The 25,315-nt window shown below is 38.4% G+C and overlaps 1 protein-coding gene across 5 annotated transcripts in view; it reads right to left on the bottom strand.

The window, feature by feature from the left end:
* MYO3B (myosin IIIB) overlaps positions 1-25,315 on the bottom strand; it is a 577,608-nt gene that overhangs the window by 246,140 nt on the left and 306,153 nt on the right. For all 5 annotated transcript variants that reach the window (XM_066280402.1, XM_066280405.1, XM_066280403.1 and 2 more), the window contains one exon: positions 19,322-19,401. In XM_066280402.1, the coding sequence (XP_066136499.1) occupies positions 19,322-19,401 (80 nt within the window). The remainder of the gene's footprint in view (positions 1-19,321; positions 19,402-25,315) is intronic.

Below are 25,315 nucleotides of genomic sequence, written 5' to 3' on the forward strand. Positions count from 1 at the left end.
TTTTCTAGTTCTTTTAAATGCAGGGTTAAATTGTTTATTTGAGCTTTTTCTTGCTTCTTAAGTTATGCCTGTACTGCTATGAACTTCCCTCTCAGGACTGCTTTTGCTTGTCCTATAAATTTTGAGTTGTTGTATGTTCATTTTCACTTGCTTCAAGGAATTTTTTTATTTCTTCCTTGATCTCATTGTTAGCCCATTCATTATTTAATAGCATGCTATTTAGTATCCAAGTGTATGAATGTTATCCAGTTTTTCTATTGTAGTTGATTTCTAGTTTCATGCTGTTGTGATCAGAGAAGGTCCTTGATACGATTTCAATCTTCTTAAATTTATTAAGACTTGTTTTGTGTCCTAACATGTGGTCTATCCTAGAAAATGTACCATAAGCACTTGAAAAGAATATATATTCTGCTGTTTGGGGGTGAAAGGTTCTAAAGATATCTATTAAATCCAGTTGATCTAGTGTGCATTTAAGGCTGCTGTTTCTTTGTTAATTTTCTGTCTGGAGGTTCTATCCATTGATGTTAGTGGGGTATTAAAATTCCCTACTATAATAGTACTGCTGTTGATTTCACCCTTTTGGTCCATCAAAATCTGTATATATTTAGGTATTCCTATATTAGGCACATATATGTTTATAATGATTATATCTTCCTGTTGTAATGCTTCCTTTATCATTATGTAGTGACCTTCTTTATCTCTTACTATAGCCTTTGCTTTAAAGTTTATTTTGTCAGATTTTAATATCACCACCCCAGCTTTTTTTTCCTTTCCATTTGCATGAAATATTTTTTCCCATCCCTTTACTCTCAGTCTATGTGTATCTTTTGTTCTGACGTGGGTCTCTTATAGACAGCATATGTACAGGTGCTGTTTTCTTATCCATGCAGTTACCTTATGTCTTTTGATTAGAGCATTTAATCCATTTACATTTAAGGTTATTATTGATATGTGGTTGTTTATTGCCATTTTATTCTTTACATCTATAATCATCTTTTTCTTGACTTCTTTTTCCCTTTGCTCTTTCTACAGGAAGCCCGTTAACATTTCCTGCAGTACTGGTTTGGTTGAGTTTTGTGGGTTTTTTTTTTTTGTCTGGGAAGCTTTTTCTTTCTTTTTCAATTTTAAACAATAACCTTGCTGGATAAAGAAGTCTTGGTTATAGGTTCTTGTTCTGCATTACTTTGAATATTTCTTGCCATTCCCTTCTGGCCTCAAGTGTTTCTGTTGAAAAGTCAAATGTCATCCTTTTGAGGGCTCCTCCATAGGTAACTGACTTCCTTTCTCTTGCTGCTCTTAGTATTTTTTCTCTATCTCTTAACTTTGATATTTTAATTATGATGTGTCTTGATGTAGGCCTCATTGGGTTTCTTTTTATCTGGACTCTCTGTACTTCTTGAACTTGTGTGACTTTTTCCTTCATCAATATAGGAAAGTTTTTAGCTATGATTTCTTCAAACAGTTTCTCTATCCCTTGTTCTTTCTCTTCTCCTTCAGGAATCCCCATAATGCAGAGGTTATTTCTCTTCATATTGTCACAGAGTTCTCTTATAGTTTCCTCAGACTTTTTGAGCCTCTTTTCTTTTTGCTGCTCTGTTTCTGTGTTTTTATTTATCTTGTCCTCTAATTTGCTGATTTGATCCTCTGCTTCATCCAGCCTGCTGTTGATTTCTTCTAGTGTAGTCTTTATTTCTGATATTGTAATTGCCATTTCTGATTGGTTCTTTTTTATGATATCAGTTTCCTTTTTGATGCTTGCAATTTCTTTATTTAGGTGCTCATTAAGTCCATCTATTGTAGCTTTTAGATCCTTAAGTATCCTAACAATCATTATTTTAAACTCTGCATCTGGTATTTTGATTATTTCCATCTCATTTATTTCTTTTTCTGGGGATTTTTCTTGTTGATTCATATGGTTTACATTCCTCTCTCTTCCCGTTCTTTGTGTGTGTGGTTTGCAAGCTTGTTAGAGTTGTGGGTCAGAGGTTGGTTTATGGAATGCGGCTTCTTCTCCAGGACTTTATTCCTCAGCCTCTGCTAGTTGCTTGGATTTTAATTCTCCTTAACTAGTAGAGCTGCTTAAAAGTCTTAATTTCCCTGTTGTTTGTTTACTGTGTCCAGCAGGAAGCATCTATGTTTGCTCATCTCAGCAGGGGGCTTTGTTTAGGAGGGGGGAAGTGGGCATATCTTGTGTTTTTTTGTTTGTTTGTTTTTGGCCCTAGTTGAAACTGTATCCAGGAATGCAGTAGGTGTGGCCTCTGAGAAACAAAAGGTGTGTTCTGCCCAGCACCTCTCCAGGAGCAGGGCATGTTCTCAGTATAAAGGGGTAGTATAGCTTGGGTCTCCCTGGAAACCTGAGTCACTGCCCCTCCCTTTTATTTCCTCCTTTCTGAAAAACCTTTCATGCTGATTGGAGCTGGAGAGCTTTTTGGAGGTGGGTCAACTGGTTCCACACTAGACTTGTGCAGGGTGGAGGGAGTGACTCCTCCCCCAGCTATGGTCACATCAGCACTGGAGAATGACTCAGCTCAGCTCAGGTCAGCATTTGGGGAGGGTATGATAGTTGTTTCTATTTCCCCCCCCTTCTTTTGGGTCTATTTAGGCTTTTAACTTCTTTGTGACTCAGGTTAGGAAGATTGTATAGTTATAGAAATTTATCCGTTTCTTCTATGTTGTTGAATTTGGTGGCATATAATCTTTCATAGTATTCTACTATGATCCTGTGTATATCTATGATGCCTGTGATAATTTCTCCTTTTTCATTTCAGATTTTATTTATGTGAGTTTTTTCTCTTTTTTCCTTAATGAGTCTAGCTAAAGGTTTGTTAATTTTATTGATTTTTTGAAACAACCAGCTTTTTGTTGTATTAATTTTTTCTATAGTTTTTTTGTTCTCTTTTCCATTTAGCTCTGCTCTAGTTTTTACTTTTTCTTTTCTTTTGTTGACTTTAGGTTGCCTTTGTTCTTCTTCTTCTAGTTTTTTAAGCTGTGATGTTAGGTTGTTTACTTGGAATCTCTCTTGTTTCTTGATGTAAGCCTGTGATGATACAAATTTCCTTCTTATTAATGATTTTGCTGTATTCCAGAAATTTTGATATGTTGTGTTGTCATTTTTGTTTGTCTATACATATCTTTTGACCTCTGCTTTTATTTCTTCTTTGACCCACTCATTTTTTAGAAATATGTTGTTTAATTTCCACATTTTTGTGGGTTTCTTATCTTCTGTTTTGCAGTTGAATTCTAACTTCAAAGCCTTATGGTCAGAAAATATAATTGGTATAATTTCAATCTTGCTGAATTTGTTGATGTTTGTTTTTTGGCCCAACATATGGTCTATTCTTCAGAATGTTCCATGCACACTGGAGAAGGATGTGTAATCTGATGTTTTGTGATGAAATGTCCCATAAATGCCTATTATGTTTATTTGGTCTAGTGCAGACATGGCCAACATATGGCCCATGGGCTGGATTTGGCCCACATAATGAGTTTATGCAGCCCGCGATTATATTTTTAATATTCTCTGCACGATGCACTGTGGAAATAAAATGTGGTACTTCTAAATTGTTATACATAAACTATGATATCTAACCATTATACAACAATGAAAGTTAAAATCTCAGCTACTAAGAAGTGGAAGCATCTTTGATTATTGGAAATCAAGATATTTAAGAAGATAATGATACGCAGAAAAGAATTCCACGTGTGACTAATCTAGGGTTAGCTTCCAATAATTGGTCGAATGAATTCGTGATATTTCTTTATTTTTTAAAAAAATTCCATTATAAAGATTTACAACTTTTGTACTCATCTGTGCAATTTTTGTAAGCAATTGAATAATGAAAAATACAGAAATTTAAAAAAACTTGCCAAGGAATATTTAGTAATCTTCAGCTCAACTTATATTTGTGAACAAACTTTTTCTTTAATGAATCTAAATAAAAGTACAACCAAATCAAGATGGAATGATTTACATTTGGAGGCTGTGTTAAGAATAGCTACTACAAGTATAGAGCAAGATATTAAAAAATAACAGATGATGCAAAGCGCCTCAACATGTCACATTAGTTTTTTTTGTTAATTTGTTGTACTAAATTACTTACATTTATTCATAAACAAATTGCATAATAAAATTTTGTTTACTTAAATGAATCGGTTTTGTATTTAACATTTTTTAATGTTAATATTTCATCCGGCCCATGAAAAAAGTTTCCTTTCTAATCTGGCCCGGGGGCAAAAACTGTTGGCCATGCCTGGTCTAGTCATTTAGGCTAATATTTCTGTATTGATTTTTGGTTTTAATGATCTATCAAAAGCCATCAAGGTATGTTGAGTTCTTTAAGTATGATTGTGTTTTTGGCTGCTTCTATTTTTAGATCAGTTAGCAGATGTCATATATTTTGGTGCTCTTTGGTTCAGTGCATATATATTAAGAAGTGTTATGTCTTCCTGACACAATGTTTCCTTTATCATTATAAAATGTCCATCTTTGTCTCTAGTTACCTTCCTTGTCTTGAAGTCAGTGTTGTCAGATATGAGTATGGCTACATCTGCTTTTCTTTGGATATTATTTGCTTGGAGAATCATTTTCCAACCTTTCACTTTGAGTCTACTTTTGTCCTTGCAGCTCAGATGTGTATTTTGAAGGCATTATATGGTTGGGTGTTTCTTTTTGATCCAATCTGCTAGTCTGTGCCTCTTTATTGGTGAGTTCAGTTCATTTATATTTTGGGTAATTATTGACATTTGAGGATTTCTTTTTTTTTTTTTTTTTTTTTTCATTTTTCTGAAGCTGGAAACAGGGAGAGACAGTCAGACAGACTCCCGCATGCGCCCGACCAGGATCCACCCGGCACGCCCACCAGGGGCGACGCTCTGCCCACTAGGGGGCGATGCTCTGCCCATCCTGGGCGTCGCCATGTTGCGACCAGAGCCACTCTAGCACCTGAGGCAGAGGCCACAGAGCCATCCCCAGTGCCCGGGCCATCTTTGCTCCAATGGAGCCTTGGCTGCGGGAGGGGAAGAGAGAGACAGAGAGGAAGGCGCGGCGGAGGGGTGGAGAAGCAAATGGGCGCTTCTCCTGTGTGCCCTGGCCAGGAATCGAACCCGGGTCCTCCGCACGCTAGGCCGATGCTCTACCGCTGAGCCAACCGGCCAGGGCTTGAGGATTTCTTATAGCCATTTTATGTTTTGTTTTCTGGTAGCTCTGTGTCTCATTTGGTTCTTTTTTTTTTTTTTTCTTTCTGTCAGTTGTTTTTGTTTGGTGGTATTCCATAGGTTATTCTCCCATTTCTTTTTTTTTAAGCCATGTGTTCTTTAATGGCTTTTTTTTTATGGGTGGTTACCATTAGGTTATTAAGAGAAAAATATTCATGTCCAAGAGTTCTTTGTCATATAAGTGTTTCTGCACTCCATCCTCTCCTCTTTTATGTTAATGTTGTCACAGATTATCCTTGTTTTCATTGTGACCTTATTGGAGCTTTTATTTGTAGTTTTGATTTGTTTTGTTCTTTGTATCTGGTTGAATAAACAGTGAGTGTTTTCTGGTGATAAATTCCCTCAACTTCTGTATGTCTGCAAAAATTTTTATTTCTCCTTTGTATTTGAAGGGTGACTGATGGTTATAGTATTCTTGGCTGGTAATTCCTCTTTTTCACTCTTTTGAATAGTTGGGTCTATTCTCTTCTGGCTTGTAGAGTTTCTGTTGAGAACTCTGATGATAACCTAATGGGCCTTCCTTTGTGTATTATGTTCTTCTTCTCCCTTGATACCTTGAGGATTCTTTCTTTGTCCATTCATTGATTTTTGACCATTTTATTATGATGTGCCTTTTAGTATGTCTGTTTGCTTCTTGGATTTAAGACCCTAAATCTAGCCAGAGGCTTGGGAAATTCTCATCTATTATTTGTTTGAATAGGATCTTCATTTCCTTCACTCTCTCATCATTTTCTGATATACCCATTATTCTTATATTGTTCTTTCTGGTGAAATCAGACAATTCTTGTAAAGCTCTCTCATTTTTTTAAATGTCTGAGTCTCTCTCTTCTCTCTGTAGCATCTCTAGTTACCTGTCTTTGATATCACTTATTCTCTACTCTATCTGGTTTGTTCTATTAGCTAAACTTGCTACCTCAGTTTTCAATTCATATATTGAGTTCTTCATCTCTGTATTTAAAGTTTCAATCTCTTTGGTAAGCTCATTAAATTGCCTTTTGGTGTTTTCTTGTATCGCATTGAGCATTTTCAGAACCTCAGTTTTGAATTTTTTATTATTTAACTCCAAGTTTTCCATGTGATTGAGAATTTTTTTCTAAAGATTTTTCATTTTCTTTTTGAACTATGTCTCTGTATTGTGTAGCTATGGTATTTGATTTCTTTTTCCTTAATGGCATTTAAGAGAGGTATAGTTAAAAATTCTAACAATAAACAACTAACCTGACCAGGCGGTGGTGCAGTGGATAGGGCATCAGACTGGGATGCCGAGGACCGAGGTTCGAGACCCCGAGGTTGCCAGCTTGAGTGAAGGCTCATCTGGCTTGAGCAAAAAGCTCACCAGCTTGGACCCAAGGTCGCTGGCTCGAGCAAGGTGTTACTCAGTCTACTGAAGGCCCGCAGGCAAGGCACATATGAAAAAGCAATCAATGAACAACTAAGGTGTCACAATGCGCAACAAAAAACTAATGATTGATTCTTCTCATCTCTCCGTTCCTGTCTGTCTGTCCATGTCTATCCCTCTCTCTGACTCTCTCTCTGTCTCTTTAAATAAAATAAAATAACTAAAAACATAAAAATAATAATTGGAAAAATACAAAAATATAAAAATTTTAAATTGATGACAAAAAATCCCCACAGAAAACAAAGATCAAAAACCAAAACCAGAGATGACGTTAGAGTAATGGCATGGTAGGAAGTGATACCAATAAATCTCCCCCAAACTCAACAAGATCTTCAACCAGAAGCAGAAAAACCTATCCCTGGAGCCTCCAGATGTTTCACAGTACACCCGAAGGTATGGTCGAGCAAAAAATTGGCTAAATATATAATCAAACCCCGAAGGAAATAGGGAGTAAGAAATGCTCCGCCTTCCTCACTAACCTAAACAGGGTGGCTTTCACTAGGAACTGAGAATATAGAAACTGAGGTGGGCAAAGGGGGTGAAGAGATCCAGGCTGAGGCACAAACGGCCGAACCAGGCTGTGGCATAGAGAGCCAAGCCGAGGAAAAACCGTTCCTGTGGCAACCCGGGCAATACAAGCTAACACTCGTGCCAAACCCAGACAAAGAAAGACAAGTTGGGCAGCCATTTTCCCCGATCTCCTGGTCGGCGCGCGCAGATAGTGAGCAAGAGATTCCTTCCAAAGACCCGAGAGTGTGCACCCGTGTTGTCCCACAGAGAGGCAGAGTCAGAGGCCTTTGCGTGAGCTGAAAGCGGAACCTGCGGGGCGCCCCAGCACCCTGGGAAAGCCGTGCACGGAGAGGGAACGAGAACTAATTCCAACGCTGGAGCTTTCCCGTGCGGGAGGGGGATTCACTCAGAGCGTGAGGCAGCTGGCCTGATATCCTGGTCAGCGCACACGGAGAGTGAGCGAGAGATTCCTTCCAAAGCCCCAGGAGTGTTATCCCACAGAGAGGCAGAGTCAGAGGCCTCTGTGTGGGCCGAAAGCGGAATCTCCGGGCCGCCCCAGTGCCCTGGGAAAGCTGCGCACGGGGACAGAACGAGAGCCAATTCCAATACCAGAACTTTTCCGTGCGGGTGGGGGTTTCACTCAGGTGAGACTGCTGGCCTGATATCCTGGTCTGCGTGCGCAGATAGTGAGTGAGAGATTCCTCTGAGTGCCTCTGCAGTGCCCGCCCGTGTTATCCCACAGAGGGGCAGAGTCAGGGGCCTTTGTGTGGGCCAAAAAGCGGAATCTCGGGCCGCCCCAGCGCCTTGAGAAAGCCGCGCCTGGGGACGGAGCGAGAGCCAATTCCAACACTGGAACTTTCCGTGCGGGTGGGGGTTTCACTCAGAGTGTGAGACTGCTGGCCTGATATCCTGATCTGCGCATGCAGATAGTGGGTGAGAGATTCCTCCAAGTACCTCGGCAGTGCGTGCCCGTGTTATCCCACAGTGGTAGAGCCAGAGGTCTTTCAGTGGGCGGAAGCCCTGCCTGATTATGCTAGCAGCTCTGACTGACTGAGCCTTACCCAGAGCCCTGTGCTGAGGGGGAATAGAGTGGGGAGTTGCCAGCTCTTTGAGCCTCTTACTATCCAGGCAGAGGCAGCAGCAACCCCATAGCTGGATTATCAGGCTACTAATTGAGGAAAGAAAGACTAGGAGAAAGGCTCCAGGAACACAGACTCTCTCACTGGCAGAGCCTATAAATGCTAATGAGCCTAAACTGCCAACGAGACTGAAGCACAATACACGACATCGCCACAGAAACTTATCAACTGCAAACCTCTACCTGAGTGTGCCAAAGGGGCAGAACCCGAGGTAAAGAGTCACCGACCAGGAAGAGGGAGAGAAAAGAAAAAGCAAGAAGATAACCTCTCAAAATCAAGAATAATATGCAGACTTTATAACCTATCCCATTTTATTATATTTGTTCGTTTGTTTCTCTTATCTTCATTCTTGATATTTTTTATTCCTCCTCCAATTTGGTCATTTAACTCTCTGCCGGTCTTACTCTTTCCTCTCCTTGAACTACACTACCCATAAGTGTTACATCTCCCACTATCTTTTCTTTCCTCCTCCTTTCTCTGTATGAGGGTTGCACTCCAAAACCCTTAACTCTCTCTCTCTCTCTCTCCTCTTTTTTCTTTTTTCTTCTTTTAGTGGTTCCTTCTTCTTTCTCTCTCTCTCTCTTTCTTTTCTCCCTCCATATTAGTTTCTTCCTTTCTCCTTTACATCTCCTCTCATTCAAACCTCAATAACGAACAATATCTTATCTGGGACTCAAACTTATATTTGTGGCATTTTGGGGGGTTTTTACTTCACCTTTTTAACACAATAGCAGTGCTCCCATCCCTGGCTCTCCATTTTATCTAGTTCTTGTTCCACTAAATACAACAGTAATTTTTTAATTTGTCCCCCATTTTCCTGTTTCCCTCTTATTCCTCTTATCATAACTCTTAGTCAACCAACACCTAAAAGCAAATCATTTTATTCTTGACCCAATATTTTTTCTTATTTGCTTTTAGTGGGTCCATATGCCTTTTTTCTTCCTTTTTTTTTTTTTTTTTTTGCCCCTTTATTACTTCTCCCCAATTCAGGCCCTCCATTACAGGCATTGTCTGTTCTATTTAGTACAATATAATTCACAGTTCACCACAAGACTTTCTCAAGAAAGAGGGGAGAGGAGAGGAGAAAAAAAAAGGAGGTGGGGAATAATTTCCTTTTTTTAAAATTTTTTTTTTTTATTTCATTATTAATTTTTTTTAAAAAAACAACTCTTTTCGATTTTTTATTTTTTTTAACTTTTTATTCTTTATTAAATTTCATTAATACTATCAACAAAACCACCCTCAGATGCCATTAAGGAAGAGAAAATCGAATATCATGGATACAAAAGAAAGAGAGGTAACACAGCTAGATGAGGAAAAATCTATGGAGAAAAAATTTAATATATTGGAAACCTTGGAGCTAAATGACAGAGAATTTAAGATAGAAATCCTAAAAATCCTCCAAGATATACAAGAAAACACAGAAAGGCAATTTAGGGAGCTCAGAAAACAACTCAATGAACACAAAGAATATATGTCCAAAGAAATTGAAACTATAAAAACAAATCAAACAGAGATGAAAAACTCAATTCACGAGCTGAAAAACGAGGTAACAAGCTTAGCTAATAGAACAGGCCAGATAGAAGAGAGGATTAGTGAAATAGAAGACAAGCAACTTGAGGCACAACAGAGAGAAGAAGAAAGAGACTCAAAAATTTAAAAAAAATGAGATAGCCCTACAAGAATTATCTGACTCCATAAAAGAATAACATAAGAATAATAGGTATATCAGAGGGAGAAGAGAGAGAAAATGGAATGGAGAACATACTCAAACAAATAATAGATGAGAACTTCTCAAGCCTGTGGAAAGAACTAAAGCCTCAAATTCAAGAAGCAAACAGAACTCCGAGTTTTCTTAACCCCAACAAACCTACTCCAAGGCATATCATAATGAAATTGGCACAAACCAACGGCAAAGAAAAAATTCTCAAGGTAGCCAGGGAAAAGAAGAATACAACATATACAGGAAAGCCCATTAGATTATCATCAGATTTCTCAGCAGAAACTCTACAAGCTAGAAGAGAGTGGACCCCAATATTTAAAGTCCTGAAAGAGAGGAACTTACAGCCACGAATACTATACCCATCAAAACTATCCTTTAACTATGAAGGAGAAATAAAAACATACACAGATACAGAAAAGATGAGGGAATTTATCATCACAAAAACCCCACTCCAGGAATTACTAAAGGGGGTTCTCCAAACAGATACAAAGAACAACAACAAAAAAAAAAAAACAAAAAGCCACAAGTAAAAGCTCCAAGAAGAACACAATAAAACCAAATTTAAACTGTGACAACAACAAAAAGAAAGGGGGGAGAGGATGGAGATTAACAGTAGCAAAGGACGATGGAGTGCAAAAGTACTCACAAAATAGTGCACTACAATGAACAGGGTAGGAACCCTTTTCATTACTTAAAGGTAACCACCATTGAAAAAACCACCACAGAAGCACATGAGATAAAAAAGATAGCAACAGAGGAAAGATGTATGAAATACAACCAAATAAAAACAAAAGATAGAAAAACGAAAGAGAAGGATCAAACAAGACACAAAACTAACAGAAAGCAATTTATAAAATGGCAATAGGGAACTCACAATTGTCAATAATTACACTAAATGTAAACGGATTAAACTCACCAATAAAAAGGCACAGAGTAGCAGAATGGATTAAAAAAGAAAATCCAACTGTATGCTGCCTACAGGAAACTCATCCAAGTAACAAGGATAAAAACAAACTCAAAGTGAAAGGCTGGAAAACAATACTCCAAGCAAATAACATCCAAAAAAAAGCAGGCGTAGCAATACTCATATCTGAATATGCTGACTACAAGACAGCAAAAGTACTCAGAGAAAAAAATAGCCATTTCATAATGGCTAAGGGGACACTGAATCAAGAAGACATAACAATTCTTAATATATATGCACCAAACCAAGGAGCACCAAAATATATGACAGCTACTTATTGACCTTAAAACAAAAACTGACAAAAATACAATCATACTTGGAGACCTCAATACACTGCTGACGGCTCTAGATCGGTCATCCAAACAGAGAATCAACAAAGACATAGTGGCCTTAAACAAAGCACTAGAGTACCTGGATATGATAGACATCTACAGGACATTTCATCCCAAAGTGACTGAGTATACATTTTTCTCCAGTGTACATGGATCATTCTCAAGAATTGACCATATGTTGGGCCACAAAAACAACATCAGCAAATTCAGAAAAATCGAAGTTGTACCAAGCATATTTTCTGATCATAAAGCCTTGAAAGTAGAATTCAACTGCAAAAAAGAGGAAAAGAATCCCACAAAAATGTGGAAACTAAACAACATACTTTTAAAAAATGAATGGGTCAAAGAAGAAATAAGTGCAGAGATCAAAAGATATATACAGACTAATGAAAATGACAATACGACATAGCTGAATCTATGAGAAGCAGCAAAAGCAGTAATAAGAGGGAAGTTCATATCACTTCAGGCATATATGAACAAACAAGAGAGAGCCCAAGTGAACCACTTCACTTCACACCTTAAGGAACTAGAAAAAGAAGAACAAAGACAACCCAAAACCAGCCAAAGAAAGGAGATAATAAAAATCAGAGCAGAAATAAATGGAATAGAGAACAGAAAAAGTATAGAAAAAATTAATAGAACAAGGAGCTGGTTCTTTGAAAAGATCAACAAAATTGACAAACCTTTGGCAAGACTTACCAAGCAAAAGAGAAAGAACTCATATAAACAAAATCCAAAATGAAAGAGGAGAAATCACCACAGACACCGTAGATATACAAAGAATTATTGTAGAATACTATGAAAAACTTTATGCCACGAAATTCAACAAGCTAGAAGAAATGGATAAATTCCTAGAACAATACAACCTTCCTAGACTGAGTCAAGAAGAAGCAGAAAGCCTAGACAGGCCTATTAGTAGAGAAGAAATAGAAAAAAACATTAAAAACCTCCCCCAAAATAAAAGTATAGGCCCTGATGGCTATACCAGCGAATTTTATCAAACATTCAAAAAAGAATTGGTTCCTATTCTACTGAAAGTCTTCCAAAAAATTGAAGAAGAAGCAATACTTCCAAACACATTTTATGAGGCCAACATAACCCTCATACCAAAACCAGGTAAGGACTGCACAAAAAAAGAAAACTACAGACCAATATCTCTAATGAATACAGATGCTAAAATACTAAACAAAATACTAGCAAATCGAATACAACAACATATTAAAAAGATAATACATCATGATCAAGTGGGATTCATCCCAGAATCTCAAGGATGGTTCAACATACGTAAAATGGTTAATGTAATACACCATATCAACAAAACAAAGAACAAAAACCACATGATCTTATCAATAGACACAGAAAAGGCTTTCGATAAAATACAACACCATTTTATGTTTAAGACTCTCAACAAAATGGGTATAGAAGGAAAATATCTCAACATGATAAAGGCCATATATGATAAACCATCAGCTAACATCATATTAAATGGCACTAAACTGAAGGCTTTCCCCCTTAAATCAGGAACAAGACAGGGTTGTCCACTCTCTCCACTCTTATTTAATGTGGTACTAGAGGTTCTAGCCAGAGCAATCAGACAAGACAAAGAAATAAAAGGCATCCATATCGGAAAAGAAGAAGTAAAGGTATCACTTTTTGCAGATGATATGATCCTATACATCGAAAATCCCAAAGAATCCACAAAGAGACTACTAGAAACAATAAGCCAATACAGTAAGGTCGCAGGATACAAAATTAACATTCAGAAGTCAATAGCCTTTCTATATGCCAACAATGAAACATTTGAGAACGAACTCAAAAGAACAATCCCCTTCATGATTGCAACAAGAAAAATAAAATACTTAGGAATAAACATAACAAATAATGTAAAGGACTTATATAATGAAAACTATAAACCATTGTTAAGGGAATTCGAAAAAGATATAATGAGATGGAAGAATATACCTTGTTCTTGGTTATGAAGAATAAATATAATCAATATGGCCATATTACCCAAAGCAATATACAAATTTAATGCAATTCCCATCAAAATTCCAATGACATTTTTTAAAGAAATAGAGCAAAAAATCATCAGATATATATGGAACTATAAAAAAACCCAAATAGCCAAAGCAATCCTAAAGAAAAAGAATGAAGCTGGGGGTATTACAATACCTGACTTCAAACTCTATTATAGGGCCACGACAATCAAAACAGCATGGTATTGGCAGAAAAATAGACACTCAGACCAATGCAACAGAATAGAAAACCCAGAAATAAAACCACATATATATAGTCAAATAATTTTTGATAAAGGGGCCAACAACACACAATGGAGAAAAGAAAGCCTCTTCAATAAATGGTGCTGGGAAAACTGGAAAGCCACATGCAAAAGAATGAAACTGGATAACAGTCTGTCCCCCTGTACTAAAATTAACTCAAAATGGATCAAATATCTAAACATAAGACCTGAAACAATTAAGTGCATAGAAGAAGACATAGGTACTAAACTCATGGACCTGGGTTTTAAAGAGCATTTTATGAATTTGACTCCAATGGCAAGAGAAGTGAAGGCAAAAATTAATGAATGGGACTACATCAGACTAAGAAGTTTTTGCTCTGCAAGAGAAACTGATAACAAAATAGACAGCCAACTAAATGGGAAATGATATTTTCAAACAACAGCTCAGATAAGGGCCTAATATCCAAAATATACAAAGAACTCATAAAACTCAACAAAAAACAAACAAACAATCCAATAAAAAAATGGGAAGAGGACATGAACAGACACTTCTCCCAGGAAGAAATACAAACGGCCAACAGATATATGAAAAGATGCTCATCTTCATTAGTTATTAGAGAAATGCAAATCAAAACTGAAATGAGATACCACCTCACACCTGTTCGATTAGCTATTATTAACAAGACAGGTAATAACAAATGTTGGAGAGGCTGTGGAGAAAAAGGAACCCTTATACACTGTTGGTGGGAATGTAAAGTAGTACAACCATTATGGAAGAAAGTATGGTGGTTCCTCAAAAAACTGAAAATAGAATTACCTTATGACCCAGCAATCCCTCTACTGGGTATATACCCCAAAAACTCAGAAACATTGATACGTAAAGACACATGCAGCCCCATGTTCATTGCAGCATTGTTCACAGTGGCCAGGACATGGAAACAACCAAAAAGCCCGTCAATAGATGAATGGATAAAGAAGATGTGGCACATATACACTATGAAATACTACTCAGCCATAAGAAATGATGACATCGGATCATTTACAGCAAAATGGTGGGATCTTGATAACATTATACGAAGTGAAATAAGTAAATCAGAAAAAACCAGCAACTGCATTATTCCATACGTAGGTGGGACATAAAAGTGAAACTAAGAGACATTGATAAGAGTGTGGTGGTTACGGGGGGAGGGGGGAGAGGGAGAGGGAAAGGGGGAGGGGGAGGGGCACAAAGAAAACTAGATAGGTGACAGAAGACAATCTGACTTTGGGTGATGAGTATGCAACATAAGTGAAGGACAAGATAACCTGGAGTTGTTATCTTTGAATATATGTATCCTGATTTATTGATGTTGCCCCATTAAAAATAAAATATTAAAAAAAAATATGTAGAGTTGATAAAAAATAAAAAAAAAACAAAAAAACAAAACCAAACAAACAAAACACCCACAAAAAATAAGAAAAAATATAAAAGTGAAATTCAAAAGAGAAAAGAAAGAAAAATAAAAAAGGAAAAATAAATTTCAGTTTTGAGAGGTTACTATTTTCTTCCAGCAGATGTTGCTGTATTACAAATTATAGCTGCATAAAATTTCTGAGCTGTCCTCCATTGAGATGTTGCTGTCACAATGATGTAGTAAGGGCTGTAGTTGCATTGGTGGGTGGTGTGTATTGTAAGTGCTTTATGGCTTTATGTCCTTAACAATGGTGGTCTCAGCCCTTGGGTACTCTTTCCCAAGTCTCAACAGACCAGGGGACCAGATGTGAACACTTCTGTTCTTCAGGAGAGTGGCTCTGTAGAGTTATCTGTTAGGTCTGTCTCTGCTACTTTCTATACCCATGAAGTGAGGGTGGTGGGATCTAAGAGTCAGGAGACTACACCTTGGTTTTCTCTGTCCCTGAACCAAGTGTGGGCTGTGAGCAGACCACGTGAACACTGGCTATGACCCCTTGCTCTACTTTGGTTTAGCATATTCCCCACTGCATCTCAATCTCTCCACTCTCCCAGCAGAAGGAAGCCCTGGCACTCTGGGTTTCCCTCTCCATATCCCAGCAGACAAAATCTGGACCCCCGAGCTTTCCTCATCCCCATAGTCCAGCCAAGAAAAAACATTCCCAGTCACTCCGGGTTTGTCTCCTCTCTGGAGCTCACCATGAGTCTGTTTTATCTTCCATCCCTCTTTTCAACCCATCCAACCTCTTGTCCACTCAGTGTGCAGATCTTTTATGCATGCCTGCAAGCCCAGCTGGGGTTCCTTAGCTGCATTATTATTGTTCAATTTGTTGAAATTTCAAGGGGAGAGATCAGCAGTATCTGTCATGCTGCCATTACTCTGACATCATCTTGACCTATCCATTCTTTAAGGAAAAAGTCCCTACAGTATCACTCCTCTCAAAAGCTTTGGTAGCACTCATAGGGAAAACAAGAATGGCACTGACCTCTGGCCCAGGGTGGGGGTGCTGAGTGTATTAGAGGCCAGTTCTTGCAAGACTACCTTTGTTATTTTTTGTTGGATAAGGAAGAAAAGAACCGATGGAGTTTTGTTTTGTTTTCCTATTGTCAGCCTTCATATTTTCCAATGCCTTAATTAGAACTTCCAACTCATCTCTTTTCCAAGTAAAAATCACTAGTAATTTTCCTCTTACCTATATACATACTTCTTATAATGAGGTAAATATATGCCCCACACTAGAAGGCACACTTCTCATACAAGCAGGGTCAGAACAATAATAGCAGCAGTGCAGGAAAGGCAATAACACTATGCTAACGTTCTGAGTGTGGAAGGTAAGGAAATGGGTCCTAACAGAGTCCGGTAGTCAAAAAATCAAATTGAGGAATGGAGGAAAACATGAGCTGACAAAATAGCAGACAACAGTCTTTCATCTTTTTTGTCATGATCCCTTTTAAAATCTGGTAGAGCCTGACCTGTGGTGGCGCAGTGGATAAAGCATCGACCTGGAATGCTGAGGTCGCTGGTTTGAAACCCTGGGCTTGCCCAGTCAAGGCACATATGGGAATTGAAGCTTCCTGCTCCTCCCCTCCCTCTCTCCTCCCTTCTCTAAAATAAATAAATAAAATCTTTAAAAAAATAAAATAAAATCTGGTAGAAGCCAATACCAACCCCCCCATCTATAGTTGATCCTCATTATTGTAGATTCTATACTTGTGAATTTGCCTACTTGCTAAAATTTATTTGCAACTTCCAAATTAATATTTTCAATGCTTTCATAGTCATTCACAGACATACAGAATTGAGAAAGCTTAGAGACACCTGACGTGTGTGTTTCCAGCTGAGATTGAACAATAAATATCATTTTCAAGGTCTATTTCAGTGCCTTGATTTTTGCTTTTGTTTTTATATTTTTGTCTAGTAATTTAATTATTTAAAATAGCCCTTAATTATAGTGCTGAAGTGCTGGCTAGTGTTGCTACATGCAAGAAGACTTTCATATGCCCCTTGGAGAACATACGTGTGTTAAATAAGCATGAATTATAGCACTGTTGAGTTCAATGACACAAATACTGTAATTGAAATATTGTTTTATGTAAATAAATAATGTATATAATTAATTCTTTGTAAGAAATATACATTAAATAAAGTGACTTTAAATAGAAACACACATAAAACAAAATTATATATTAATCAGTTGACAAAAATGTGACCAGAGGCTTACAGGAACCTAACTATATATTTTCATTAGGAGCAATGTTTCAGTGTTTGCTGAAGAGATGACAGAAACATTTTTTTTCTAAGTGAGAGGAAGGGACATAGAGAGAGAGAGACTCATGTATGCACACTCACTGGGATCCACCTGGCAACCCCCATATGGGGCCCATACTCTGTCTATCTGGGGCCATGCTCACAAATGATCTATTTTTAGCACCTGAGGCAGAGGCTTCATGGAGCCATCCTCAGAGACTAGGGTGAATGTGCTCAAACCAATTGAGTCATGGCTGCAAGAGAAGAGAGAGCTAGAGAAGGGGGAGGGGGAGGGATGGAGAAGCAGATGGTTGCTTCTCCTGTGTGCCCTGACTGGGAATCAAATCCAGGACATCCATACACCAGGGTGATGCTCTACCACTGAGCCACCTAGCCAGGGGCAGACAGTAATTTTATAAAACATAACTTTCATGAATAATAAGAATCAACTATATTTAACACAAATAAAATTTTACAAGTAATATCAAGAGGCTCGCAGAATAATTGAAAATTCTATGTCAGTGGTTCTCGACCTGTGGGTCGTGACCCCGGCGGGGGTCGAACAACCAAAACACAGGGGTCGCCTAAAGCCATTGGAAAATACATATTTATTATACAATACATCCGATGGCTTTAGGCGACCCCTGTGTTTTGGTTGTTCGACCCCCGCTGGGGTCACGACCTACAGGTCGAGAACCGCTGTTCTATGTAAATATCTTCTAGGGATCCCAATAATCCATGTGAAATAGTCCTAATATCTTGTCACAAACTCATAAAGTTGAAAAGTAGAGTATTACACTGGATTATAATAGTAATGCGTTAAAATTGTTAATGAAAATTATCTAGTCCCTACTGAGTACAGTTAAATCTTATTCTCAGAAGATATAAGTACAGATATGTATGTTTATATCAATTTTGGTATAATATTCAAAAGTAGTATGTGTGGCTATATTGCTTACTCTTTATTAAATACATTATTTAATAATGAATGTAAACAGAAATGTGAAAATTCAGAGTTTTATCACCCCATCACCTTTAACATAATAGTTTCTTGGTTAGTATTAATACATGCAGTGAACATTAACCAGCCACTCCTTGAGATCCTTGGCAAACATAAGCTGGAAGGATGGAACAGTTATAAATATTTTACAGTGGGATATTTATGAACCCTTCAAACATCCCCTTTGCATTGACAAGTTCTCTGCTCATTTTTCAGAGGACAGAGAAGAGCAATAGCAAAGGGTTTGGTTTCTTTCCTCCCTGCAGGCTCTATTGGTCCCTGATATCCTCCTCTGTAGGTTGGTGATGGCTTCCAGGAAAAGTGCTTTATCTCTGAACGGACTTCATTTTCAAGTCATTGTTCTGTGTCTTCAGTAGTTTTTCTGAGAATTAGGCGAAAAGGTCCAGAATATCCCATAGTGGCATAAGAACTACTTTGGGCTGAAGACATGTAAGAATCAACAGTTGCAAGATTCTTTTTTTGAGCTCCCCTTCTTTGTCTACAAGCAGAGCCTCACAAAAAAATTCAACTGTCATAAATTTCCTCCACGAGAATTTTGAAGGGAAGATGGACTCCTCTCACTGGAGATGACAAGTCAGCACTGGGGTAAGAAATTGTCTAAATAGACATTGTCATAAACTACGGTACCTCTCATCAATTCACCTAAAAGACCATTTACTTTTCCCAGAAATCATTTGTTCTCCCAAAAATGTGCTGCTCCTTCTCATCTCCTATTAATATGGTATATTAGCCTTAAAATCTAACTGCCTCTTTGAGTCATTTTTTGGTGAACTTCTGTATGTACATGATTAAAATCTATTTTTTCTTTTGCTAATTTATCTGTTTGAGTTATTTCATAGTCCTCCAACTACAGAACTTAAGAGGGTAAAGGAAATGATTTTTTCCTTGACACAGGATTGTAAAGGATTCCATGGTGTTGTTTTAAATCTCTTAATCCCTGATTCCTAAATGCCCTTAGTTTCTTTTTCAGATTGCCTAGGTAGTAGGCCAGATAAAGGAAACTAATGTTGCCCACCTAGAGCTATTCCCAGGCAGGAGCACCTTTTAATCCACACTATTTTTGGTACAAACCTATTACTTACCTTGGCTCTCCCAGCACTGAAATGTGGAGGCAAAGATCTTGAGGCTGCTGTTATCCTGGCTCTTGTCTGGGCCAAATTACCTGGGTAAAATAACCAAAGACGTTAAAGTAGAGGAAAGTTAAGGAATAGGATCATGAGTAATTTTTCTCATTGTGTTCTTATATATTTTTGAATTTTTCAAAAGATCTGCTCTGTGTCATCCCAATATGCCATGGTTGCAGGTTCAATTGCCAGTCACATACAAGAATCAATCAATAAACACATAAATAAGTGGAACAACAAATCAATGTTTCTTTCTCTTTCTTCCTTTCTCTCTAAAATCAATAAAGAATTTTTAAAAAAGGATGCAAAAGTTCTTGATAATTAAAAAATAATCTGCTCTAACTTTGAAAATTCTGGAAGAATTTAAAATTTAAAATTTAAATGGTATAAGTTACAAAGTATACTAATTATTTATAATAAAAAATTTATAAATAATTTATCATATAAATTGAGTTTCTATTAGTTTCATGAGAAAAAAAAGGAAGTCTCCAATTAATTTAACAAACTAGGAATAGAAAGGCTCTAGATGAAAAGCTCATAGCTAACATACTCAACAGTGAAAAAGTGGAAGCTTTTCCTCTAAGATCAAGAACAAGGCAAGATGTCCCCTCTCACCACTTCTATTCAATATAGTACCAGTAGTCTTAGCTAATGCAGTTAAGCAAGAGAAAGAAATAAAAGGCATCCAAATTATAAAGAAAGAAGTAAAATTATCCCTGTTCATAGGTGAAATAATCTCAAATGTAGAAAATAGTAAAACTCCCACAAAAAACCTGTTAAAACCAATAAATGTATCCAAAACACATTTGTAAGATATAAAATCACATACAAATGTAACTTGCATTGCTATAATTAAGAATGAAAATCTGAAAAGTAAATTAAGAAAGCAATCCCATTTATAATAGTATCCCATCTTAGGTTCATTGGCTGGAGCCCTACAAATTAGACTGACAGAAGACAGATTAGCCTGACCTGTGGTGGTGCAGCGGATAAAGCGTCGGCCTGGAAATGCTGAGGTCTCCGGTTCGAAACCCTGGGCTTGCCTGGTCAAGGCACATATGGGAGTTGATGCTTCCAGCTCCTCCCCCTTCTCTCTCTCTCTGTCTCTCTCTCTCTCCTCTCTCTCCCTCTCTTTCTTTCTCTCTCTCTCCTCTCTAAAAATGAATAAATAAAATTTAAAAAAAAAAAAAAAAAAAGAAGACAGATTAATAAGAGAAGAACAAGCCGAAGTTTATTAATGTATATATCACACATACACACAGAAGTACTCGGTGATGAGTAACTCAGAGGGTGGTGAGAATATCTTAACAAAAGGACAATAGATTTTAAAGAAGCAACAAGATAAAGTAAAAGAACTCTGAATTTTTGGAGTAAATTGTGGGATGATAGCTCTATAGGGAAGCTAATGAAAGATAAGGGCTAGTTAGTAATGTTTATTTTTCTGGTACTATCTCTGGGCTGATAAGAGCCTAGAGTTGTCTCTGGTGATTAACTTCTGTTCTTCCTGGTAGGGAGAATAGGGCAAAGAACTTTTAAAAATTTATATCCTGCTTTACAAATCTTTGTCCTGCTTTTAGGCAAATGGGATTGGGCAGAGAGCTTTTCTTATATCTGCTTCTCAATTGCCTTCAGTTCGAAATAATCCTTATGCCAATATGGTGTAAATTGGAATTCCATAGTCTACTACCCTCACAGTGAAGGACAAAAATCACATGACCATATCAAAAGATGCAGAAAAAGCATTTGATAAAATCTAGCATCCATTTATAATAAAACTTTCAGCAAAGCAAGAATAAAGGGAACACACCTCAATGTAAAGAACACGTATGACAAACCCACAGCCAATATCATACTCAATGGAGGGAAAAATAAAAGCATTTCCCTAAAGATAAGGAACAAGAAAGAGATGTCCACTTTCATCATTTATTTAACAGAGTACTGGAAGTCCTAGCCATAGTGATCAGACAAGAAATAAAAAGCATCCAAATTGGAAGGAAATAAGTAAAACTGTTGTTATTTGAAGATGACATGATACTATATATAGAGCCCCCTAAAGAGTCCACCAAAAAACTATTAGAACTGACAAATGAATTCAGTAAAGTAACAAAATACAAAATTAATATTCAGAAATCAGTTGTATTTTTATACACTAAAAATTAATGGAAAGGGAAACTTAAAAAGTCCCATTTATAATTGCACTAAAAATAAATAGCTAGGAATAAATTAATCAAGGAGGTAAAAAGCTTGTACTTGGAAAAAAAATTAAAAATAGATCTACCATATGATCCAGCAATTCCACTTCTGGGTGCTTAGCCAAAAGAATTGGAAACAGCATCCTGAAGAGGTATTTGCATTCCCATGTTTATTGCAGCATTATTCACAACAGCCAAGCAGGGGAAACAAAATATTCATTAAAAGATGAATGGATGAAGAGAATGTGGTACATAAAATGTGGATTAAAAAGGGCCACATACTAAACCTGACAAGTTCAGGGGAGAAATTCATGGCAGCCCTACAAACTTAGAGACCTAAAGTAACCACATCGAATGGTCTGAAATTAAAACTTCCTACCTAAAAAAGGATCATAAAGGGTAGACATGACTTAAACCAGGATCTTCCCTGACAAAGGTCAATGTTGGCCTTAACTGAGCCTGTCGACTATCTTTTTGCATCTAAGATTCATACCTTTGAAATGTCAGGGTAATTTCCTTTTTCTAGACCTCCCAGGATATTGTACAATCTCCCACTAGACCAGGGGATCCTTTGTTGTTACTTTGTTGCCTAAATGCCATTTCTTTGTGCTATAAATGTTCATTGTTAACTATCCTATACCCACCAACATAAAAGGAGTATGTGTTTCTCCATTTTATTATTTATCCAATCCCAGAGATTCCAGCTGTGCTTTCTCCTTCCTCCCCTTTCCATGTCCTCCTTTTGTGGTAGGCAGTTAGACATGAACAGAGCAAGGACTATAGACCAGGCATAGAAGGTCACCAGTGGAAAGTCCCAGGTGCCTAGCAATGAGCAAAACTGGGAAAACAAGGACCTCACCCCCAGGGTGACCTTTCTTCCACTAGCATACACTGGTCATATAGTTTAGATGCCCTGACCTTTCATATCACTGGTCAAGTGGTTAGGGCCCTCCCTGACTTTTTCTTCCCTGGGAGGTTGCTAGGTGTGCAAGTTAGACTCCCTTAGAAGAAGAACAAACAAGGGGCCGGAGAAGAGCCCTTAAGCATTAAAGCCCCAGGACAATGAGGTTCTGACCTGCATCAAATACAAATACTTAGGCCTCAGCTGTGTTTCAGCTCCAGGCCCCCAAAGCAGCAAAACCAGACAAGAGAAGGCACAGCCAACCTCAGGACCAGCTGCGTTGACTAATGATCCCCTGCTCTGGTGCCAACTAAACAGTGGAGACCGTGACCCTAAAAGGACACATCTGAAAAACTGATGAATATTTTATTGAGATCCTCCCTCACTCAGGACCAGCCCTAAAATCTCCACCCGTAAAGCCCTTAGGACAGAGGATCCCACTCACCCTCAGTCCCTGGAGCACACCTGCACCTTCTCCTTCCCACTACCCTTTTCTTTCACCCAGGCACATTGCCCTTGCTTCTCTCTTCCTCCTGGGCTCTAAGGGACCCCACAAGACTTGCAACCAGGGGAGCTGTAGCTTGTCCCAGGCTAAACCCCTGAACCTATTTCCAAGGCCCCCTTTCTCTGACTCTCCAGTGGGCCAAAGCAATCCTGTCTCAGCTCATTTCTTTCCTATAACATTTCTAGAGAACCAAAGCAGACTCACTGTAATGCCAGTGGCCAAGGCCAGGCAAGTTCACATTGGATTCGGGCAGATGGTAGAGAAACTGCGGAGCCGGAAAGGGTTGGGCCATTCTGTTTAATAAAGTCTCACAACAGTGGACAGGCACACAGGCAGGGGATACTGCCTCTCAGGCAAACAAACAGTAAAATGGCCCCTCACAGTGGCGGGCCAGCAATCAGCACATCTGCAATCCCCCTGAGCACAAGGACCCACAGCCTTATATAGGCCATACACACGTGGTGCAGCCACACACTCACCTACCAATCAGGAGACCATGTATCACCATGTCACTCTGTCCACTCGGCACTCACAGTAAGCAATTCACAATTATTACCTCGCAAAATTTTTTTACTCTCTCACTCAGGTTTTCGAGGACATCGCCTGGTTCAGACCTCACAGCACGAATATTGATGACCTCCTTAACTGGATGAGGGACTTGGCTTGGCAAGGTTCTTTTCTTGAGTTCTCTCCAGAAGAAGCAATAATTTTCCAATTTTTTCTCCTCTTTCTCCTTGTCACCCCTCACCATATATTATAAAATTAATATCTGCCTTTCTTTTGTATGTAACCACAGAGTTGAGAAATGATAGATACAGGAATTCCAAACTGTCCTCTTGATGTTCCGCTTATCTGTCAGACCTCACCCTTACTGGACTATCACCCCTGAGACAGAGGAATTCCAAGAAGCTGATCAACCTGCCCCAAGAAGGAGCATTCCAGAAAGCTGAAATCCTCAAACCATAAAAGGGAACACACCAGGACTTTTGCCTCAGTATCCCCTCAGGCTCTCCCAAACACTATATAACTCGCCCCTAGTCTGTAACGGGTGCTCTTCTCCCCAGAGAAGTGCCTGGCAGGGTTCCTTTCAATAAAGCCTGTTACTCTGGACTCTTTAGGACTCGCATGGATTCCAACAATTTTTAAAAGGTCTCTACTTAGGGCACTGCTACTCATTGAAGAAGATGAACACAGGAAAAAAAAAGATGCTGGAAGTTTTCCCAACAGAGAAGGTGGGCGATAGAGAACACCATTGCTAGTTTGTAAGACTGAGTACATCCGGCAGTACGGGTCCCTCAGCAGGTAGGGAGGAACCGCGCCACCCACTGCGGAAGCCTGGGCAGCAGCTTCTTGAGTCCTAGGGGCTGAAGGGGCTTTGCATTCGCCAGAGGCATGACCTTGAACAAGTTAATTAACATCTCACAGCTTCGGTTTCCTTGTGTATAACTTGAAAACAGTATTACCTAATTCTCAGAGCTGCTATGAGCATCCAAGGAAATAATTCATGAAAATCACTGTCGACATAGGGCTGTGCAAGGTTAAGTGCTTACTTCACATTACTAGCATTGATTATTATTATTATTATTATTATCATTATTTGCAGTGAACAATTCACATATGTCTCAAAGAGAGTAGAAGGCCAGGGAATCTAGGTAATTGCCACTGTGAGCAGTGGTTAATTAAAAAACAAGAGATGAGAAAAAAATGATAAGGAAACTTCCCTTTGATCCTCAGTCCCTGGGTCACTCTGGTTGCTACTGCTGTGTACCTTGGAAGGCCCTGAGCAGCCTGCTCAAACTCTGCTCTCCCCTCTGCACCACCCAGCTCCCCTGCATCTCCTCTCCCGTCTCTGGCCTCCCAAAACGAGGGGCAGAGATCTTACATTTTTACCTATAAGGTCATTTCTTTCTGTAGTAAATGAAAAAATTCTTAATGAAGGAAAGGAAATGCTGCAATCTGTGCATATGCAAGGCTCTCAAGATTTCAAAAGTTTTTAGCAAGTCTAGCACAAAGATGTCCGATGTTTTCTCTGGCGATATCTTCAGAGGCTAAACTGTGATTAATAGCCCAGAAAGAACCCTTTGAAGCAGGATTGGTGACATCAAAGTTGTAATCCAGGGTGGCAGGAGCTTTATAATGAGTGGGAAGCATTTTCACACATTTCAAAAGGATTTACAGTATGAATAAACAATAGACCCCAGCAGATGTGCCACACACACCTTTTAGAAACAGAACCTATAGGAAGTTTCCATTTTAACTTAAATGTAAATACAGTGTTCGCACTTCTTTCAAATGTTAAGAGCATTCTCAGTACTTCACCCCTAGGCAGTGTCTTTGACTAAGGATGCCTCATT

This window comes from Saccopteryx bilineata, chromosome 5, assembly GCF_036850765.1.
Source record: "Saccopteryx bilineata isolate mSacBil1 chromosome 5, mSacBil1_pri_phased_curated, whole genome shotgun sequence".
Taxonomy (NCBI): Eukaryota; Metazoa; Chordata; class Mammalia; order Chiroptera; family Emballonuridae; genus Saccopteryx; species Saccopteryx bilineata.